This window comes from Fukomys damarensis, unplaced genomic scaffold (assembly GCF_012274545.1).
Source record: "Fukomys damarensis isolate Sample0158 unplaced genomic scaffold, DMR_v1.0_HiC HiC_scaffold_16, whole genome shotgun sequence".
Classification (NCBI taxonomy): domain Eukaryota; kingdom Metazoa; phylum Chordata; class Mammalia; order Rodentia; family Bathyergidae; genus Fukomys; species Fukomys damarensis.
In genome coordinates this window covers 86,439,772-86,461,214 of record NW_022900928.1, presented here as the reverse complement: position 1 = coordinate 86,461,214, position 21,443 = coordinate 86,439,772, and the positions used below count along the sequence as shown (strand labels likewise).

General features: G+C 42.8%; 1 protein-coding gene across 4 annotated transcripts in view; it reads left to right on the top strand.

The window, feature by feature from the left end:
• The window catches only part of Dpp6 (dipeptidyl peptidase like 6), an 851,974-nt gene that overhangs the window by 186,952 nt on the left and 643,579 nt on the right, over positions 1–21,443 (top strand). Inside the window, exon 1 of one of the 4 annotated variants that reach the window (XM_033764450.1) lies at positions 17,606–17,642. The exons of the other annotated variants lie outside the window; for them this stretch is intronic. Within the exon in view, the coding sequence (XP_033620341.1) occupies positions 17,637–17,642 (6 nt within the window). The 5' untranslated portion in view covers positions 17,606–17,636. Of the gene's footprint in view, positions 1–17,605; positions 17,643–21,443 lie in introns of those variants that run through there. 4 annotated transcript variants of the gene reach the window in all.

Genomic DNA, 21,443 nt, shown 5'->3' with positions numbered 1-21,443 from the left:
CCATGTGCAGAGTGACTTCTGCATGCCAGGTACAAGGAGTGGATGTGCCTGTATTGTAATAAAAATGCTCAAAACAGGAAGTCTCATTGCTGACATACATTAACTACATTACGTATGTAATATGCAGCCTAGATGGCTCCTCTTCACACCCAGTATGGCCCAGGCTGTCACACATGTCCCCCACAGGCCCAGATGGGCACATCCAGTAGAATCACCTCGTTACATGGTTGGGAACAAGAGCCAGAAGCACCGGCTGCAAGCCTGGGGAAGGTGCTGACTCAGTATACCCTGGTGCAGCCTGGAAAGCTCCCCGTCACAAGGCTGTTCTTGTGACATGGTGCCCAGTTTGTGTGCCAGGCTGTGGGTAAGATGGGAGCATGAGGAAAGGCTGGGTGGGGTCTTGGCAGACACCTCTGCCAGGGTGTTAGAGGGTCATGCCATGTTATGGACACCATGCTGTCACTAGCATCTCTGAAATCTATGGGCTCCAGAGACAAGGCTACCTTGTGTCCCTTGGTGGCACCTACTCTCACTGGGTCACATAAGGTTCCATGGGGTCCTGGCACTCAGGACCTAGGAGGGCTAAGATGGTAGCCTGACTGTCTATAAGGCTTGGAGCAGTGACAGCCATTCAGGGCCTCAGTGTCCTCATGCACTCTGTACCTCTGCACAATGAGACGCCTTCTCCCTGGAGGGTTTGTCACCGTGAAGGCCACCGTGGACCTGCAGCTGGCATGAGGGCAGCCTCGGATCTCATGCTCCTCATTACTTCTTGCTTTTCTCTTTATTTGTTTTTTGGAGAAGAACTAGAATTGGATTAATCATTATAAGCTATCAGTAATTTGTACTCAATTAGTTTCCTCCTGTTCTATCAGCCAGAATTTCCTTAGTCTGTCACCATGGAAGTCAATTGGCTGATCTCACTTTTTCCCCCCAATTTTAATTAATTAATTAACTAGTGGTGCCAGAGATTGAAACCAGAATCTTTGCACTGAGCTATAACCTTGGCCTTATTTATTTATTTATTTTGGATACCGGATCTAACTAAGTCACTAAGTTACCTAGGCTGGGCTTAAACCTGGATCTTCCTGCCTTGGTTTCCCAGAGTGCTGGGATTACAGGCATGCACCACCATGCCCGGCTTATCCTCTAAAATCACTGTGGATGCACAGTCACTGATGCTTGCACTGGTGAGATTTTTAGAGTAGGCATTCGAATGCAGTCTTGATGTAGGTGTGGTCTTTCCCCATCTGTGTCCCTTGGCTGCCTCTACCATTTGAGGAGAGTTATTTTTCTCATTTCCCCTTATTAACCCTTTGGTACCTCCTTTGGCCATATCTACTTGACCACCAGGAACTGAGTTGAGACTTTTGCAGTAACATTCTGCAGGGACAGGTATGTGAAGAGCTTAGTTTCAAGTCTATGAAAGTTGCTCATGCTTCTCCAGTGCCTTATATCCACACTATCCTTGTTATGGGAGTAGCAGCAGAGTTCACCACTGCTGCCCTGATCTAGAAACTGGCTTATTTTCCTAAAGATGTGTCTCTGTTTTTACATGGAGCTAGTGTTATTTTTTTCTCATAATACAAACTTGATGATGCTTACCTTCCCCATGGAGAAAATCATGCAAAAAATTTTCATGTTCTTGGACCCTTTGGCAGTGGATAGAGATTTAAAGAAGAGGCAGATGTGCAGAGACTTTGTGCAAGGGAACCCTGACTTGGTGACAGATTGGATGTGGAGGATAAATGAGAGAGCAGAATGAAAAGGGAGTCATGAAAGTGTGCACTCTGGGGTGTCGGGTGCTCTCTGTGGCAGGAAATTGTGCTGGGAGGTGATGAGATGAAAAACTTCACTTATGTAGGTTGCTGACAATCTCTCTTCAGCTGTGTTAGAAATTATTCATACACGGGTGTGTGTGTATATGTGTGTGTGTGTGTGTGTGTGTCCCTAGTGTTTATGAAACAACACTTTTCTACAGAACATTTGGGAGAATATACTCACCCTTTCCTCTTCAGGCTGGCACCAGTCTGTCTCCCCATCCTTCTACCCCTCGGACCCTTTTTCCTCCCACATCGACTCACTTCTAAACAGGAACACCCCAGAGACCTCGACAGTATGACTGGAAGTAATGTATCCTGTGCTCCTCCAAACTTTCTCTGCTTCCTGTGGTCCAGGTTTGGTCAATAGTACTACCATATTCCCAAATGGAAACCCAACAACCACTTCAAATATTGTTTCCAAGCTCACCCAAGCAGCTTTCTGTCCTGTTCCAAAGAAGGACGCAACTATTTCCAGACTTTTCTGCGTTGCCTTTTTAGGGATGTGGGTCTTGTTAGAAAAAAAATTTCTCTTAGGAGATAAACCGGAGAAAACAAAGTGTCACTCACCGCAGAGTAAGGTGTGATTGTGGAGAAGTGGCCCTTAAAGAGACCCTGTCTTGGGGTGGGGATCTCATGCGTATTCAGGATCATTCCACCCACATGGTGCTGTCCATTCCAGGACCGCTGAGCGTGCTGGTGGCTTTGCACCTGCACTTGAGTCTGTACTGAGTTTGAATTCAAGATCTGGCATGTTTCACCATCCATGATAAACTCAGCATGTGATAATTTGAGTCTCTTCAGGAAATGCCCTGCATTTTGAACTCTAGGTATGCCTAAGATATCCCTGTTGGGAAGAGGCCAGGGGCATCCTTCACCATTAAATCAGACATGTGCTCCTCGAAGCCCAGGATCTCCTCATTTCCTGTTGGAGCCATGAGAGCTTTTCACAACCGGCCAATCTTGGTTTTTTGGAGAGCTGTCCTGTGTTTAGGAGAGAGTTTTAGTTCTCTCACTAAAAACTGTAAATGGACACTGTCCAAGGTGGCTGAAATGTAGGAACAGAAATCAGGGAAGGGGAGATTAATTCTATAACAGCAATGGAAGACACTGCAAAAGCAGTTGAGCTACTGAGCCTATAAGAGTGCTGCCTCATGGTTCAGATGGCAGGTGGCTTTTTCCTGAGCCACAGAAAGAACAGTGAGGTGTTCCTAAATACACTATGAATCTCTTGAATTCTTGTGAGAACCAGCACCTGTGTGCTAGTCCACTTTCCCATCACTGAAACACAATACCTGACATCCACAACCTAAAGGAGAAGTTTAATGTAGCTCACAGTTTCAGAGGACTCTGTCCATGGTTAGCTGGCTCCAAGGGCAGGAACACCATGATGGAAGGACATAGTAGAGCAGAACTGCTCAGTTCATGGCAGATAGGAAGCAGAGCATAGCTGGGGAATAGTTCCAGAGAGGAATAGGCAGTCACACCTTCATGACCTGTCTGAACACACATATGAAAGTGCTTTATTGGTCTGCTAGATGCTTCATAGTTCAATACAAGTCAATAAATCAGGATTAATGGTCACAATTTAGAACTGCAGGTCTCCATTTTGCACTTGGTCAGTCTGGATGGTGGCTCCAGTGTCTGCTGCCAGACTGCACAAGACAGGGACAGGCTGCAGAGCAGTGATGCCATCTTCCAACAAAGACCTGCACAAAGAGCGCAGAGGGCATACAGGGCTTCTGGGGGACACTTTGGGTCTAGGCTTTGTATTTAAACATTTTAAACACCAGGTACTGGGTTCTGGCTCTGTTGGGCATAGATTTCTTCTGTCCTCATGTTGTTTCCTCCTTTTCCCCTCCCCTACAGTTGTTATTCTAACAGCTTTAATGTGTCTTCTTTTATTTAAATAAGTTGCCATAGATTACATATCCTTGTAGTTATTGGTATAAGATTTTTAATGATGCATTTTTCATTGATACATAATGACCATTTTTTGTAGTAGGATAGAACTCAGGACCTTCTCACTGAGCTATACCCCCAGTCCTTGTTAGTTTATTTGTTTATTGACGCAGGGTCTTGCTAAGTCACTAAGTTGCCCAGGCTGAGCTAAAACTTGTGATCCTCCTGTCTCAGCTTCTCAAAATATTGAGATTATAGACATGTACCATTATACTGGGCTAACATGGATATTTTTTACACTATACAATTACTTGGCCTTTAGAATATCCACAGAGTAATGCAACATAAACCATTATCTAAGTTTAAAGTATTTTCCTCACATCAAATGTGAAACCCATGCTTACTAGCATTCTTGTAGTTTCTATGGAGCATTGCTCTGTACATTTCACATAAATGAATTCCTGTGAGGTATGGTCTTTGTGACTGGTTTCTTTCACATGACATGGTGCTTCCACGCTACATAGCCTGTGTCAATATTTCCTGGATATGTGGGACCACACCAGCCATTGTGTGGAAACAACACATTTTGTTTCTTCATCCATCTATCCACCCTTTGTGGACATTTGGATTCTTTCCACTTTACGGTGGTTTTAAATAGTGCTACTGTTAATTTGTGTGCAGGCTTTAGTGTTTTATTTCTCTTGGGTGACACCTAGGAGTAGAATCCTTGAGTCACATGGTAACTCTAACCTGCCTAGCTGGAGAGAGAAGGATGGTATCAGAGCGAGTTGTAAAAAGACAGAACCCTCTGTCCTGGCCAAGATCCAGCCATTTTTTCTTGAATAAGCTATCCTCAAATTGTTGCCAGATCTGGCTATTTTCTAGAATTGTGATGAGATTTGTTTTAACAATTTTGGTCCATATTTTCTGTGCACTTATGAATGGGCAGCTTTTTGGAGGCCTTTCTTCCAGGAGGACCCAGATGTCAGGGTACTTCAGAGACTTCATTGAGTAAGTGGTACTATACTAGAATTCCCATCCTATTTATTTTTGTTAATTTCTTTGTTTTTAAACTCTATTGATATGATTTGAACTTTGCTTGTAGTGAAAGCATAGTGTTCCAGAGATCAGTCCACCAAACTGCATTACACCCCTTGACCTGGAAGAAAGACACATTAGTTGGGGCACGTTGGTGACTAAGATTGCCCCCTTTTCATTACACTGTAAGTAAACTCCTACTCTACTTCTCTCTTTGTCTTTCATTTTCCTTATCCCTTTTTGTAATCTTTGTTGAAGTATAATTTGCATTCATTAAAATGCTCCAAATTAAGAGTAGAATTCAATGAACTTTGAAAAAACTGTGTAGTTATGTATGCACCATCACAATTATGACATAAATGATTTGTATCCCTAAAACAAGTCCCCTCTGCCCCTTTCCAGCCAATGTCTTTCTTTGGTCCCCAGCCCTTGGAAGCCAGTACTGTACTTTCCATTCCTTCTTTGATACCCCTTCTCCTATTGCTTGTGCATGGGGACATGCTCCATGACCCTCCTGTGTTTTACCACTTTCTCTCAGTGGGACATGGCCAGGATCCATCAGCATCTGGATCCTTCTTATTACCATGCAGGATTCTGCTGTGTGGACACAGTACAGTTAAGTTTCTCCATTTGACAAAAGAGAACATTTGTGTTGTTTCCTGCCTTGTACTACTTTGTATAAAGCCATAAACCTTCATAGACAGATAATTCAGAAAACATAAATTTTCATTTCTTTTATGAAAGTGCCAGGAGTAGAATTACTGTTCAAATGATCAGTCTATTTTAACTTTGTAAGAAACTGTAAAATGGTGACAAATGATAATGAGTATGTTTATGATTACTCATTTGACATCCATAACTTCTTTTGCAAAACGATTATACAAATCCTTTGCCAATTTGTTATTAGGCCATTGCCTTCTTATCATTGAATTGTAAGATTTCTAAATATATATTATTTAAAACTGTACGTGTTTTTTCACAGTTTATAATAGTATATGGCTTGATTATCATCTTATCATCCATAATAGTGTCATTTGAAGGTCAAAATCATTAAATCTTGGTGAAGTCTAATTTGTCAGCTTTTTTCTTTCATAATTTTGCTTTTTATGTTCTATTTAAGACACTTCTGTTTCGACTAAGTCATAATTCTTTTTCCTGCTTGTTTCTAGAAATATTGGTCTAAATTTATACATTTAGTTTAGTAATCTACCTTATGCTAAATGTCATAAATGGTAAGAAGTGAAGTCCAAAGCCTTTCTTTTGGTATATGGTGGACCAGTCATTTGGATGTAGTATGTTGAGAAAGTGATGATTTTCTGTTGAGTGACTCCTGCTGCATTTCTCTTGAAAATGACTTCCCTGTTAATGCGTGGTCCATTTCTGAATGCTGTCCTGTACCACTGATCAGTCAAAGTGCCTTTATAACAGTACTGTGCTTTCTTGACTAATGTAACTTTTAAAAACTCTTGGAATCAGGAAACTTAGATCCTTGGATGGTATTCCTCTTCAAAGTTGTTTTGGTTATTGTAGGAAACACATATGTCAGGAAAAAATGGTCACTTTAAATGCATAGATATTTTTTAGAAGTACAAATGACCAATGAATACATGAAGAAATGTAGGAGAAATGCAAATTAAAGCAACATTGAGATTCCATGTTACTCTAGAAAGAATGGTCATCATCAAGAAATAAAAAATCAAATAACATGCTGGCAAGAATGTGGGGGGAAAAGGAACCCTTCTACATGATTGATGAGAGTGTTAGTATAATCACTATAGAAATCAGAATAGAGATTCCCCCCAAAATCTAGAATGACCTTGTCAGTTCCTAAAAAATTCTACTTAGAACATTGATTAGAGTTGCATTGACTCTATCAATCATTTTGGGAGACTTTGCAAGTTAGTGATGTTGGTTATATTTGCATATATATTCTTTTATGTAGATGTTTTAAAATTACTCTCTATATTGTTCCATGTATAAATAGTACGCATTTAAAAAATGTATACCTTAGTTCATATTTTAATTGTATAATTTTTTTAAAAATCTTTACTCTCTAGTTCTATTTGTTCTCTATTAGTATATACACATATAATTTACACTGATACATTGACCTTTTATTATACAACTTTGCTAAACTGATTCATTAATTTTCATAGATTCTGGGATTTTCTACAGAGATGATCATTTATCTGCAAGTAAAGCCAGTTTTTCTTACTTCTTTCTGATTTATCTGGATTTTACTTACTTTTACTTTCCTTTTTCTGTTACCCTGGCCCAGACTGCAAGGACAGTAAGAGATAGAAATGTAAGCAGTGGGACTGATTGTTTTGAGTTCTTTATATATTCTAGATAATAGTCCTTTGTCTGAGGAGCAGCTCATAAAAATTTTTGCAGGTTGTCTCTTAGTTCTGTTGATGGTTTCTTTTGCAGTGCAGAAGCTTTTTAATAAGATGAGACCCCAGTTGTTGATTCGTTCTTCTAGTTCCTATGCTACTGAGGATTTGTTCATTAAGTATTTTCCTATGCCAATGTTTTCCAGAGTTCTGCCTAACTTATCTTCCAGCAAGTTTAGTGTTTCTGTTTTAATATTTAAATCTTTAATCCACTTGGATTTTAATTTAGTGCATGGTGAGAGATAAGGGTCTAGTTTCAGCCCGCCCCAAATATAAAGACCCAATTCAAAAATGGGCATCTGAAATGAACAGACATTTCTCAGACCAAGAAGTAAGTAGTAAATATATGAAAAAAAGCAGCAGGTAAATATATGAAAAAATGTTCCACATCACTGGTCATTCGAGAGATGCAGATGAAAACAACACAGATTCCACCTCACCCCATAAAGAATGGCTGCTATCAAGAAATCACACAATGACAAATGTTGGCAGGGTTGTGGGGAGAAAGGAACCCTTCTCCATTGTTGGTGGGAGTGCCGACTGGTGCAACCACTATGGAAATCAATATGGAGATACATCAAAGAGCTGGGACTAGAGGTTCCATTTGACCCAGTCATCCCTCTGTTGGGTATCTTTCCAAAAGAATTAAAAGAATTATATCACAGTGGCATATGTGCACCTATGTTTATAGCATAGTTTGTAATAGCTAAAACATGGAAACGGCCCATTTGCCCATCAGTTGGAAACTGGATAAAGAAGATGTGGTAGTTCTATAAAACGGATACTACTCAGCCATAAAGAATGAGAAATTAGATTCATTCATAGGAAAATGGATACATTTTGAGGATATACTCCTAAGTGAAATAAATAAGTCACACATGTGTAAGTACTGAATAGTTTCTCTGGTGTGAAAAACTATAATAGTACACAAAATCCTAACGGGATAATTAACAATGTGAAATAGGAAGAAAGGGTCTAAAGGTGTAGGGAAAGTGGGAAGGGTAGGGGAAAGGGAATAAGGGAAAAGAAAAAAGTATGAGAAAATGAAAAAATGGAAATAAAATATTTGTAAATGGGGAGGGGGAGGGGTGAAGGGAGGGCAGGGACAAGGGGAAAAAAATGAGAACCAAGATCTGTCATGTAAAGGTACAGGATCCCAATAATGAATGTAATTGTACTGTATACCTAGAATGTACCAATAAACTCAATAAAAAGGGGGAAAAAAGATGTGAGCAGTGAAACCACATCTTGGTTCTTACTCTTAGGGGAAAGTGTTCAGTTTTTAAAATGAACTGCAAGGTTACTTGTGGGATTTTCAGAGATATCTTTTAGCAGGATGTGGGAGCTCCTGCCATAGGGAAACTACCACAAATCTCTGCTTGGTCCACCTGTATATGCAGCCCACACATTTTGGCATGTTATGGCTTAGGGCTTGTTCCATTCATACTCACCCTTGTTCATAGATCCGCATTCAGCTAAAGATTCCAGAGAACACACTACAGATTTCTGGAGCTCCATCCAGCACTTGCTTTACAGATCCCCACTTCACTGACTTCTTGAAGTCTAGATTTTGGGTCATTGATCACATGGCCACTGCATTTAATGTCTCATCTCATTTTAAGCTGGAAACTTTCTCCAGGCCATGAGGTGGGGTACTTTCTAGCCCAGTTGATGGCTCCCATTTCTCAGGGCTGGCTCAATATCTCCCCCTTCCCCAGTACCTACTGTCAAAGTGTGATCACTTTGTGTGTTTTCCCAGTGTTCACACAGTGAAGGGGAGAGTACCTCAGATACCCGACAGGTGTTATGGTCAGGAACAGAAGTCTGCTCTTGACACTCTTGAAATCTGCACTTGATCTTGTGACCATGACTTATGAAGGAAGAATACATGGTGCATGGGATGGGACCTTCCAGAAGCTGACTGTTTTAAGGAGGAAAGTTGACAATTGGAAGCCATGCATAGATTGAAACCATTCCTCTGGTGCTCATATTCTCGGGCATGTGTTCATTTGACCTAGGAAGGATCCAGGAAAACACTGATGCTCACCTATCTCAGACTGACCAGATCTGAATCTGTGCATCAGTGTTTTATAAAATCTACCCCAGAAATCTAATGTTCACCTCCACTTGAGAACCACTGTCCCAACTCCTAATGAGATGATTCTAGCCTCTCTTGCAAGAGGAGGTTCTGTATGCAAATAGAAATAGTTTAGCAATGTGTTCTGGGAATCCATAGCTCCTAACATCCACGGGCAGGTTGGAATTGTTTGGAGTAGCTGAGAAGTAGGGGGCTTTGACCTCAATGTGTAGTACAATAGCAGCTGGGAAATGCCCATGAATCTGTGCTGATTGTGTTCTGAATGGAGGTAGGACATTTAGATGGTTATATGGAAATCTGTCAGTCAAGGCACTTGGTAGTCACTTTGTAAATTTCAGTGAGTTTGTTGCGTGAATTTGATCAGTGCATTTAGTATCCCTGAGCCTCTTTACTCTTTTGGTGTTCTCATGTGTGAAATAGTCTACTGCTGTTATTGTCAAGATTTCATGACACTCGTTTGACCATGTGAAAGCATTTTAGAATTTATAAAAAGAGAAAAACTAAAATCCTAAATACGTGTTGTATGTTTTTAAAAAATTAATTTAATTTACAGCTAAGCCAAAAGTGACTAAGCTACAAGGGTATCTTTAGAAATTAGACTTTGTGCAAATATGCATTGCTTTGATTTGAGTTAGCTCACAGAGGAAGGTAGGTTTACTTTTAGAAGAAATTAAAGACATATAAATTTCCAAAGTAAATATTTTAATGAATAGGCTAAACAAAATGTACAATGCCATGGCTATGTGTTTCTTCTTTGTAAGCATTTGCTCTTTATTTAAATATTCTTTCCTGTAGGGCACAATCCTCTTGGATTTCTGTTGTCTCTCACTAAAATAAACAGCAATACTGGTCACAGGCAGAATCTCACTCCCCTGTGGGATGTTATGGTATAGCAGAAGATATTCAAAGCTTGTAGAGATCTCAGAGGGGTTGAACTGCAGCTCAGGCCTAGATCTAGCACACTCTGCAGACATTCAGTCTAAGTTAGCCTAGTAACAGAATCCAAAATGGACACTTTAGAGGCCCCATGGGCGGCATAGGGAGGGAATCCCGCAGTGACTTAGTACATTTTCTGTTTCATGCACATCACCCAGAACTTGTCAACTTGGAGACTAAGTGCATCCTGGCACCCCTTGCTGGTTGTGGGCTAGGCCACAGGCTGGATTCTGGGAAATTTGCCTCTGGTTCTGGTGGCAGTGATGCATGGCCTTTACCTTCAGATGCTCATCAGTAGCTGCCCCCTTTCATCCTGCAGGTATGCCTAGCCTGGGCTTGGTGTTTCCAGAGATTGAGTCCAAGAGAAGGAATATTTTTGACTTAACATGTTTCCTTGTCACTGACTAAGCAAGACTAAGAGGATTGTGGATTAGATCAAATCCTTCGGCTTCAGAGGCTACAACTGATTTCCTGATTTGGAATGCTGAATGCCATGGAAGTGAATGTGGAAGGGGACAGGGATCGAAAACCAAACTAGCCCATGCAGTTAATCCAGATCCTCAGCAAGAAGGGATCCCTGCCTTCCTCCTTCCTCTCCATGTCCCTACTGCCTCCCAGGCTGCTCAGTCCTGCTCAGTCCTGCTCACTCTGCACACTCTGTCCTTTAATGTGCATTCAGTCTCATTCTGGGGGCATTTGCAACATTTGAAATCAAGGACCCTGTGCTTAGAAAGATACTGGTTCATTGTGGATCAGGGGCTGTGTTCCAGCTCAGCCAGAGATGGTGCTCAGTGTGTACTTTCCAGTGGCTTTATTGCTGGGGATGTGGCTGATCCTACCTAAGACCTGAGCCCTTCAACTGTGTCCCTGTTAGCCTCAGCATTTGGACGAATTCTTCTGAATCTGTTTCTAGGACTTCAGATCAATTAATTCAGGTTCCCCTTTACTTGTCAAAAATATTGTATCAGTCAGTGTTCACTAGAGGAATACATATATTATAGAGGATTTACTAGGCAGGCTTACAGTGGCTGTGTGACTCCAGGGTGAAAAATGCAAAAGAACCATCTGTGGACTGGAGAGCTGGAGAGTCCACTCAAAAGTCCAAGGTCTGGAGCTCACTGTAGAGTTCCTTGTGAGTTCATATCAGGAAGTGGAAGGATCTGTGTTGGAAAAGTAAAGAATCTATGCTGGAAACCTGGAGACGGATTCCAAAGATGACAGCAAAGACTAGAACTGCTTCAAAAAAACAAAAATGAGACTTCCTCCTTTCCCTTTTTATTCCATGCAAACTACAACCCTATTGGTTGGTGCCTCCCACACCCAGGGTTGGTCTTCTGTCTTCTGTAAATCCATCATCCAGACACACCCAGAACTTGGCTAAACCAATCAGCTGGACATTTATTATTCAAATTGACACCACAATTCTTCAAATGCCTCCCACAGAAGTAGTCACTGGCATAACCCTGAGCCATGAGATCTAGCTGCACAGTGGGAGTCTCGAAATTTTCAGAATGGGGGATTTGGGGGATCGATCCAAATTTGAAAATGTAGTGGAAGACATATCAAATGCAAAATAGTCAGACCCCTTAGCTTTACAAAAAAGTACTTCCCATATGAAAGGAGTCTTCTGTGAGATCAGTCCTAAGTACAAGCTTTGAGGCTGGATCCTTGGAGAGAGGATATACACGCGTGCACACACACACACACACACACACACACACACACACAGAGCACTGCCAAATGCCTGGGAACTTGAGTCTGTACAGTCTTCTTAGATTCTCTATTAGAAAAATCATACCAAAAGGTTATCTTTCAGGAAAATGGGAGCATTTTACTGAAAGGCCTAGCAAGTTTTAGAGGAAAGTACTGTTGTTAAGGGTCTACAGGGAATTAAAGTAGCTTGAACTAAAACGAAGAAGAAAATATGATACATTCTCTAAAAAATACTGCAGTGACAATTCTCTTTCTTTACTTGGCAAAGTAATGCAGACCTGAAATGTCCGTGTAAAGCCATGGTCAAGATAAGCATTTTATTGCTTTGGCTCAGTATCAAAATGGTAAAACATGAAGTATAACCCAAGATAATAACTTTCTTCAAATCTTCATTGCAAATCTTTCAAAAGTAAAAAAGAGAATAAAGCATGGGCTGGGGGAATGGGGCACATTAAAGGGGTGGGTGAGCTACAAACAGGAATAAGTGCAGATCTCAAGCCAATCTTTAGGAAAAGAGAAGCCAAGGTCCCCTCGGGGTGGAAAGGGGCCTGTGGAAGATGAAGGAGATTTAGAATCCATAGGACTTCTCTGGTCCTGAACATGAGTGTCTGCATCAACGCTGTAAACTCTCTTGGGGACATTTCTCTAATCAATAATGGTGAGGAAACTGATCCAAGGAACAGCAAGAATAACATAAGGAACCAGATGTCTATCTGCCAAGACTCAGCTGGGGTTTAAAGTGACATTTCCTATGCTTCTTAAGTTTCACTATCCTGTATAAGCCCCCTTGGGTACATTTTTCTCATGGACAATGATGACATATGCCACCTGGACCAGGCCAAGCCAGACTGAGGCCAAGTCAGCATGCCTGGTGTTTGAATCTTCTCATCCCTTCAGTGGCCTAGAAACCAGCATGAAGATGTTTGGGCAAAAGCACACTAACACAGTTAAACACTAATAATGCAGGATATATTTTATTAAAAACAATACGAACCTCAAATTCTGTTGAAATGTATATTATAAATGACTTTAGTAAAAGTAAAAGATGTGGTGTTTAATAGGGATGGGAAGACAAGGAACAATTTTCATAAAAAAGGAAAAAACAGCATTTGCTAGAGCTCTGCTGCCTAAAAATTGTAATAAAGCAGGAGGGTCATAAAAGGAATAAAGTATGGAGGAAGATGTCCCTGGGGAGCTGGCTATGGATGTGGACATAGGGTGCCAGGCCAGGCTTGCCCGGAGGCAGGTAAAGAGGTGGCAGGAATGCTGACAGCTGCACACTGTCCCTCTGTCTACCTCTCAGGCCCCCTGGGGCTTCCTGCACTGGGGTATCCTCTGTCCTGTCCATCAGTTGTGACACCAGGCCCCTCAGCTCTCCACACTCCTCTTCAGCTGAGGTGGCTTCTGGTCTTTGCGTGGTACCAGAGTGCTTTCAGTAGGCCATTGCTGTGGCTCAGTAGCCCTTTCAGTGCTTCATGCTGCATTCCCATAGAAAAGTTTATAAAAACCTCTTCATGGAAAGAACTGTGCACCCAGCACTAATGGAAATCAACCCAAACTGTAAAGTATGTGGGTGCAGAGGGGGACCTCCTGCCCTAGTGTGGCTGAGATATAACAAAAAAAGCAGCCTGAGCTCTGTGAGGGTAAGGCTGCCTCTGAGCAGGTGCAGCTGTGGGGAATTATGCCTCTCTGTCTATTGCAGCAGAATGAACATTACAGAAATATAGGCTGCTGTCTACTGATTTGTACATTTGCATGCAGAATTAGGTGAGGGACTGATAGGCGAAGTACAGTGTCTTGTTGGCATTCTCAGTGCCTCTTTTGTTTTTCTTTTCATGGATGCTTCTCAAGGACTTTGTTTTTATTTGAAGCTCTTCTAATTTGCACTTTTGAGATGTCTAGCACCCTGGTGTCATTTTGGTTTCCATCACACGCTCCTCTCCCATGAAAGCCTTGTGCAGTCTTTGGCAGAGAAGTTTCTGTGGGAGAGGCTGTCCCCAGCCCTTCCTGGCCACCTGCTTCCTGCCAGTCATGTGTTGGGTGGGTGGAGAAGAAGGTGCCCAGGCCCTTTCTGCAGGCTGAGCCTCGAACCATTTGCCCAGACACTGTCTCTCTGTATCTCCTGGGGAGAGTACGGATTCCATGTTCAGAGTTTACTTGGCCTCTAGGTTTGGCTGGATGGAGGCTGGACTTGTGTGGGGGAATTCAGGTGGTAACTCCATCTTCAGGTTCATCCCAGGAACAAAACCTATAAAGACTGAAGTAACCACTCCCTTTATGGCCCAAGGCATGCTTTTCCCTGCATGTGTGTGAGCCACAGCCAGGTCCAAGGTCTAGGCTCCTGTTGTCTACAGCATCTGAGTCCAAAAGTACCATCTGAGTCCAGTCTACTGTCTGCTTTCCTTCCAGTGTTGGGGGTGAGGGCAGGAAGCTGGGACAGGCCCTGTCCTGTTATGGCTTCAGATCTTTGCCTTCACTACATCAGTGGAAGGCTGAGCATTCTATATTTTAGTAGAGGTTAACAAACCCCATAGAGCACTACAGAAGAGAAGAAGAGGAAATACATAACATTTTAAGGAATTACAAAATTTTCTTAAACACTGTACTGGACAATTTGGGGCAGAGGGGAAAACAAACTCTCTGAAACTGGAGACATTGGGATTCTGCAACAATTATGTATTATCACAAGAACCCGACTGTGAAAAGGCTAATCTTTTATTTCAAATCCATAGTTTCCCTTTGAGAAACAACTTTATGAGAGGAAAAAATAAAGACCTTAATAGGCAATATAATCAACAGACATGGTTTCCTTCTGAACATCTGGACAACCCCAAAGGGGAATTCTAACTTTGTTTCAAAAATCAAACAGCCAGTACTAGTTGAAGGTCCTTCAGCAGAAATGCTGATGACTATTTATCCGAAGTGTATATTTCAGAATTAGGATGTTTTCAGATTTTGGAATACTAGGTATGTTATTTTACAAACTTAATTTGTTCTATGATTTTTTAAAAGATGACTACATTTGTGTTTGTGTGGCAAAGATGGCTGCAATCGTGTTTGTCACCTAGTGCAGGGTTTGAAAACAGAAACAAAATTTTACCAAAGGCTTCCATTTGCAAACAAAAGTATTTGTGAACCGAGGTACCACTGTATTTACATATATGTAATACAGTATCTTGGGGGTGAGATCCAAGTCTAAATGTGAAATTTATTTGTGATCTGTGTGCACCTTACATGCATAACATAGAAGTCATTTTATACAATATTTTTGATGATTTTGTATATGAACTCAAGTTTCGTGATATGGAATTTTCCATTTATGGCATCCTGTCAGTGCTGTAAAATTTGGGATTTGGAGCAACTTGGATTTCACATTTTCAAATGAGGGGCACTAAATTTGCATATTTTACAAAATTCTCTAAAGACAAAAAAGGAAAAATAATAATCCTCAACTTCATGGGTTGCATACTATGATGTCTGACCTACATCCCTTCTGCTGAAATGCAAATCAGGACCTTTTCTTTCTCTGTTTTCATTGAGAATAGAAAACAGATACCCATTTGTCACTCTTTAAATAAAGGCTTCATGTGCAAAATTGCTTTTGAACTTCTATGTAATCCTGTCTTCCTCTGAAATTCCCAGTGCCTCTTGTCTATTTGTCTAAGTAGAGAAATAAGTTACCTTAGTCATTTTTTATGTCCTTCTCTGAAGTCCTTCCAAGAACAGTTCATCTCACTTCTGCAGGCCCCAAACTGGACACAGTATTTTTAATTAAGATGGGAATTAGCCAGGCATTTTCTTAGGCCTTGCAGATATGAAAAAGAAAAATGCCCCGAAGGAAATACCTGAGCAAATAGAAAGAACAGCACCTCCCTGCCCCCATTCACACTTGAAAGGCCTTGTTGGATGGTCAGCCAGGGTAGCAGCAGGAAGTGTGGAAATTAGGCTGGAACTGAATATAATCCGTGCTGAGGTTAAAGAGATGCCGCAATGTCAAATCCAGGATTTAGAAGGAATCATCAGTAAATTTTCCTTTCAATTCTGACATTCTTTGTTCTTCAGCACAGATAACTTTATCCTAAACATTTCCTAGATAATTCACATTTCATCGGGAAAAACCATGAACTTTAGATTAGGAAAACTGGTCAGGTGGTTTGTAAGTTCTTGAGACAAGGGCTGTCTCCAATTTCTTTCCCTTCATTCCAGGTAGCATTTTGCAAGAGGGCCCATCAATGGGTGCCCAATTCCAAGCCAAATCATCTCATTTGAGTAAGATTTGGAGGAGAGGAAAAAACAAATGCTTCTTATAAAATGAATTTGCCAAAAAATCGTACAGTCCCAGAGATGCGGTTTATTCAAATAGTCTTGATTTGCTTGATTTTTCAGAAGGCATAGATTATTTAGAAAAGAAACATATTTTTAATTTGCTAAGATTTTGAGGTTATTTGGTAAAAGTTGAAACATGTCAAGATGTAAGATTTCATGGCTCTGAGTTTCATGTTATCCCCACTGACTTATTCATTAGTAAGAAAGAAAATCTTCAGGAAGAAGAAGTAGATTGCAATGTAAATTCTTATTGCTGCTTTTAAAAGCTCTCCGTTTGTGAGCCACTCCACCAAAGAAAGCTCCTGGCCCAATGTCTAGGCTTAAACTCCTCTGCCTTACTTGGAATACCTTATGGGACTCCTATGTACTGAGCAGGTTTAGATAGCCATCCTGAAGCCCTTCCTGTTCCCAGTCTTAGAACAAAGCTCCTCTCAGAAACTTATTTCCTCTGCCCAGGAGGGTGGCACTGTGGTAGGTTCCTCTCCAGCCCAACCCTGCTTGCTGATACCCACTTTCCTGTAATAGCCACAGGAAGGACCAAACTCAGACCCTTGGGGGATTTGCCCTCAGAGGACCAAACTAACTGGCAGTTCTATTTCATCTCTGTGGGACTTAACTACTGAATCCTCCAACCCCAAAATAGAGAAGCCTTGAGAGGGGTGGTACTTGCTGATAGTGACCATCCATCCAAAGGCCCAGCAGTGCTTTGTAGATACTGTGCAGGAACACGAGCAGGGCTTCTGCCATCTGTTCCCCTTGTACCATTGATTTGTTGTCTGATTTAAATATAGAGTTCAATATGCAGGTGTGTAAGTGCAGCATAAATAACATGGCAACCTCCTTTGGAGCCAAGAGGCCTTCATCTGGGGAACTGATATAATTTATGAGGAGTGAGGCAGCAGCATAAATATGTGGGGTGCTTTGTCACTGGCCAGGATGGAATTGGTCAGAGGAGCTCGGAGGAGAGGGAATGGAGGGTGGAGGGTAGGATGCCAGGAGGCACCAAAATGGGGCATGTGGACCTGAACATTGGAAGCCAGCCCCCAGATACATCCAGAGCAGCTCAGCAAATGTGCTCTAATTGCCCTTTGTCCCTGGAGAATTCCAGAGGCAGAATGGGATTTTCTGTGTGAGCCTCATCTTAGGTGGGTGATTACCCCCTTCCCTTGTCCCCTTGATGGAGGAGGAAGGGAGGGCATGGAAGGGCCATGCATCACACCCAGGACGACAAGAAGCTGGCGGCTCCTGCTCCACTTCTCAGCCAGGAGGGCTGGCGATGCAGAGTAAAGGAGCCCAGAGCTCCGGGGGTCTGGATGCTCCAGAGGTGTGCGGAAGGGAATGGCCATGATGTCGCTCCTGGTGGCCGCCCATCAGAAAGTGGACACCACGGTGACCTCTGGGTTCCCTGCCATGCTGGTAAGGGGTGCATGTGGGTGTGCAGAGGGGAGGAGCATGTCATTGTACTGTTATTCATTGGGGTTGAGAATGACTGAGGTCTGCACCTTTTAAAATTTGGCCCTTAAGTTCAGATCTCACCCACTCAGTTTTCTAAATGAATCCTACCCAGACTGCTGTGGATGCATGGAGTGAGGAGGCAAGGTGGGGAAGTAAGTCTTTCTCAGCTCACCAAGCAGGAAGGGAGACGGGGGTGAGAGAGGGGAAAGAGAGGGGAAAAGAGGGAGTGCAGGGGTAGGGGAGCAGGGCCCCTCCAGCTCCATGCTGCTGGCAGCATGTTGGATGTGCAGACTGGAGGAGCTACAGAGCTGCCCGACTATGATGAGAAATCAGGGAAATGAGGAGTTATTAAGACTCCGGCAGTAAGTCGGAGGAATAAATGAATCCCGGAAATGCAGTCCATCTGAACTCCAAATTACTACGGAGATTGCATTGCACTCCCCAGACATGAAAAAGAGGAGTCAGCAAGACAAGCGCCTGGTGCTCTGAACCCACGGGGCAGAGGTGCGGAGCTGAGGGGTGGTGGCAGGTTGACACTTAGCTCCCCAGGCGGAGATTCTCCTCAGAAACTGCATCAGCACATCCGCATCCTGTGCTGTGGGGCAAGTGCACCTTTCCCTGCCCTTTCACCCGTACAGAGCCTGGCCTTGGGGTGAGCAGGGGGCCCTAGTGTCTTGCCCTAGTTCACAGTACCATGAAGGAAGTGTGTATGAGCTTTGATGCATGTATGTGAGTAAACAGAGTGGGTGTTTAAGTGTCTGAGTGGGGGAGGTGTGGTGTGCATACGGGAGCATGTGCACACTAGCGTTCGTGTGCGCACCAGCTCCAGCTGGCATGCCAGTGTTCCCCAGGATATTCGACCTCCTCTTGCCAAGGTGTACAAACAGATCCCCGGGAAGGGTAGTCTCACAGCAGCCGGAGTCGAGAGAGGGGGTGGGGGGAGGGCAGAGGCTGGGAGCTGGGACACTTGGTGCAGAGGTAGGAAGATGTGGGAGCCTTTACAGTGGCGATAGAGCAAGATTTACTTTAGTACTGTGGGAGGAGTAGACCAGGAGAGAGCCCTGTTCTCTAGGACAGCCCCTCTGGCAAGCCCCACCCTTCCTAGCCCCGCCCCTTAGCCTCATAGCTCCTAGAGCCTTCCCCATGAACGTTGTGGTGACCCAATGTACCTGGGTGACCTCAGTATACCTTAGGTGACCATCCAAAAGGAAGAAGAGAGCAGAGAGAACTATTTAAATGAGAAAAGGGATAACTGATTTTTTTATTTGGCTAAGGTATTGTAATCACTTCCGGTTAATAGAAGAGGAGGCTTTGGTATGAGGATGGGTGTTGGGGGACAGGGCTTTTTCCTTTTACACCCTTTCTTATTGTTTGGAAAACATGGGGTGGCTGTCAAGAACAGACTGCTCCCTCACCGACTTCACAAGGGCCAGTTCCCCTGGCTTTTGATGCTGGCATTCTTGGGAGGCCAGGAGGGGATCTCTCCCTTCCATGGGGACCTTACTGTGGAGTCTCAGGGGCAACCTGCCCACATTTAACATGGAAGTTTAACACTCCTGAAAAAAAAAAAAGCAGAAGGAAGTGACTTTACTAAGCTTTGGAAAGACTGGCTAGGCCCAGATTGGGGATTAAAATCTGCTGCCCTCCCTGGGCTATTAAACTGTCAGTGTTTGGGGCAGAAAGTGTAAGCATAGAGCCCCTGGAAGGTGCAGGGGCAGCCTCAGACCAGAAGGTAAAAGGACATGGTGTTCCTGAGAACTCTTTGGAGCCAAAGTACACTGAAGAAAAGCCTGTTTCTGTCCCCAAATCAGCTACTGTGGTCACTAGCCGAAGGGATTGGCGGGAGAGCAGAGAGGGAAAACGAATTCTGGATTTGGGAAGAAGATGCCATATGGCTTTTCCAAAAGGACACTGAGTTGCCTCTTCTTTAGGGAATCAACTAATTTAAGATATCTGTGTTGAGTTTCAGGTAAACTTTTTGATGTTGGTTTGTCTTTATAAAATGGCAACTTTCTTCATTTTCTACTTTCATTTTCCTAAATTAGTTTACATTCTTAAAAGATATTCAGTCAAAGCTTTACAAATTCCCCCATAACTTTTTAGTAATGATTCCAATAAAATAAAGTCTACTCTATTTGTGGTTTTGAAAACAAAAGGAAGAGTTTTCTAGAAAAGGAGAAGTGGGGTTTTCTACAGGAGGATGCAGAGCATCTTGGTGCTGAGGTTAGACTGCTGGCCTTGACCTGCAGCTTCTCCTGGTCCCTCATGTGCTTGTTCAGAGCCCAGGGAACCCAAGCTATTCATGGCCAAGCAGCAGCAGTCTGTGGGGGCCAAGTTGCTGCCACCAATCCATGCTCCCTGTGCTCCATGAGATTCTTTTAACCTCCCCACCCTACAGCTGCATCTCCAACACCACACACTCTGTCCTTAGTTTATCTCTCCTTTTCTCTACTTCTCCTCCCTATGTGTGCCCATCTTTGGCTCACACCCTGAATCTGCCTCTGCAAATCCACCTGGATATCATGTGCACATCTTGCCATCAATGACTCCCTTTGTCAGGCTCCCTAGAAACACAAGACCCTATTCCCCTCTTCTCCTTTCTCCCAGTTGCCAATCTTGATGCTTTTGCTTCTTTTTTCATTCACACCACATCATCAGTGACCAAATTCTGCTAGTTCCTCCTCCAGCATCATCCTGGAGCCCTGCAAGTCACTCCCCTTTCCTCTGGTAGCTCATGCCCCATGGCTGGGACATGTCCAGTTTCCAGGCTTCCTGTTCTCCTCAGAATCCACTCCTCCAACTTCCGCAGTGACTTTGGTCAGTGTGAGAAAGCCCAGTCCCCACCAAGTGAATCCCAGCTAAACCATCCTTGGTCTGGTCTCAGAATTTGTCAAAGCCCTTGTGCCATTGTGATTCAATTGCTTTCGGCCTGGCATTCTGAATGAAGTGTACGCAACTGAACAGGACACTGTTCTGTCCCCAGAAGGTCTGTGTCTTTCTGTATCCTTGCTTTCATAGTGCAGTGCTTATGTCTACCAGGATCCACCCAGTCCCTGAAATTCCCATCCCTCATATCTATGTTATGAGAAAATGCCTGTTATTTTAAATACAAGTCTAACACACACATACATATATTTAAAATAATAATGTCATATAAAATATATATACCTTAACACATAAGCTAACATTTTTCTCATCTTTCTGCTAAACATGAGATGTCATGAGTAGATGCCATTTCTGTGTGACTGCAGTAATTTCCTTTGTAAGTGCAGAATTTATAAACAGGAGTGCTTGGTTTTGTTAGTGCTGTCTCAAAGTCTCTGTGTAAATCAATGCTCAGCACATAGCAGGGTTCAGGAGCTGAGCAAATGAGTCGGTGAATGAATTCTGCTGAGACCAAGGGTTCTGCTCCATTGCTGTTCCTGACATCTTCCAAATGCATCTTCAGGCTGTACTTCTGTGAGTTCTTCAGAGGTGACCCCAGTATTGCTGTAAACTTTATTTCACTTGAATAAAATAAATATCATGTGGGAGTAATCTTCCCAGAGCCCAACTCTGCTTAGAAAGCTCTGCCTGGAGGATTGCTAAAGTTATATTTTTGACTATATGATAAATTCTTTGTGATATATCCTCAACAGGAAATTACAGCAAACCACGGCTGGTGGATATTTAAACCTAAGGTGGGAAATCTGGGAGAGAGAGAGAGAGAGAGAGAGAGAGAGAGAGAGAGAGAGAGAGAGAGAGAGAGAGAGAGAGAGAGAG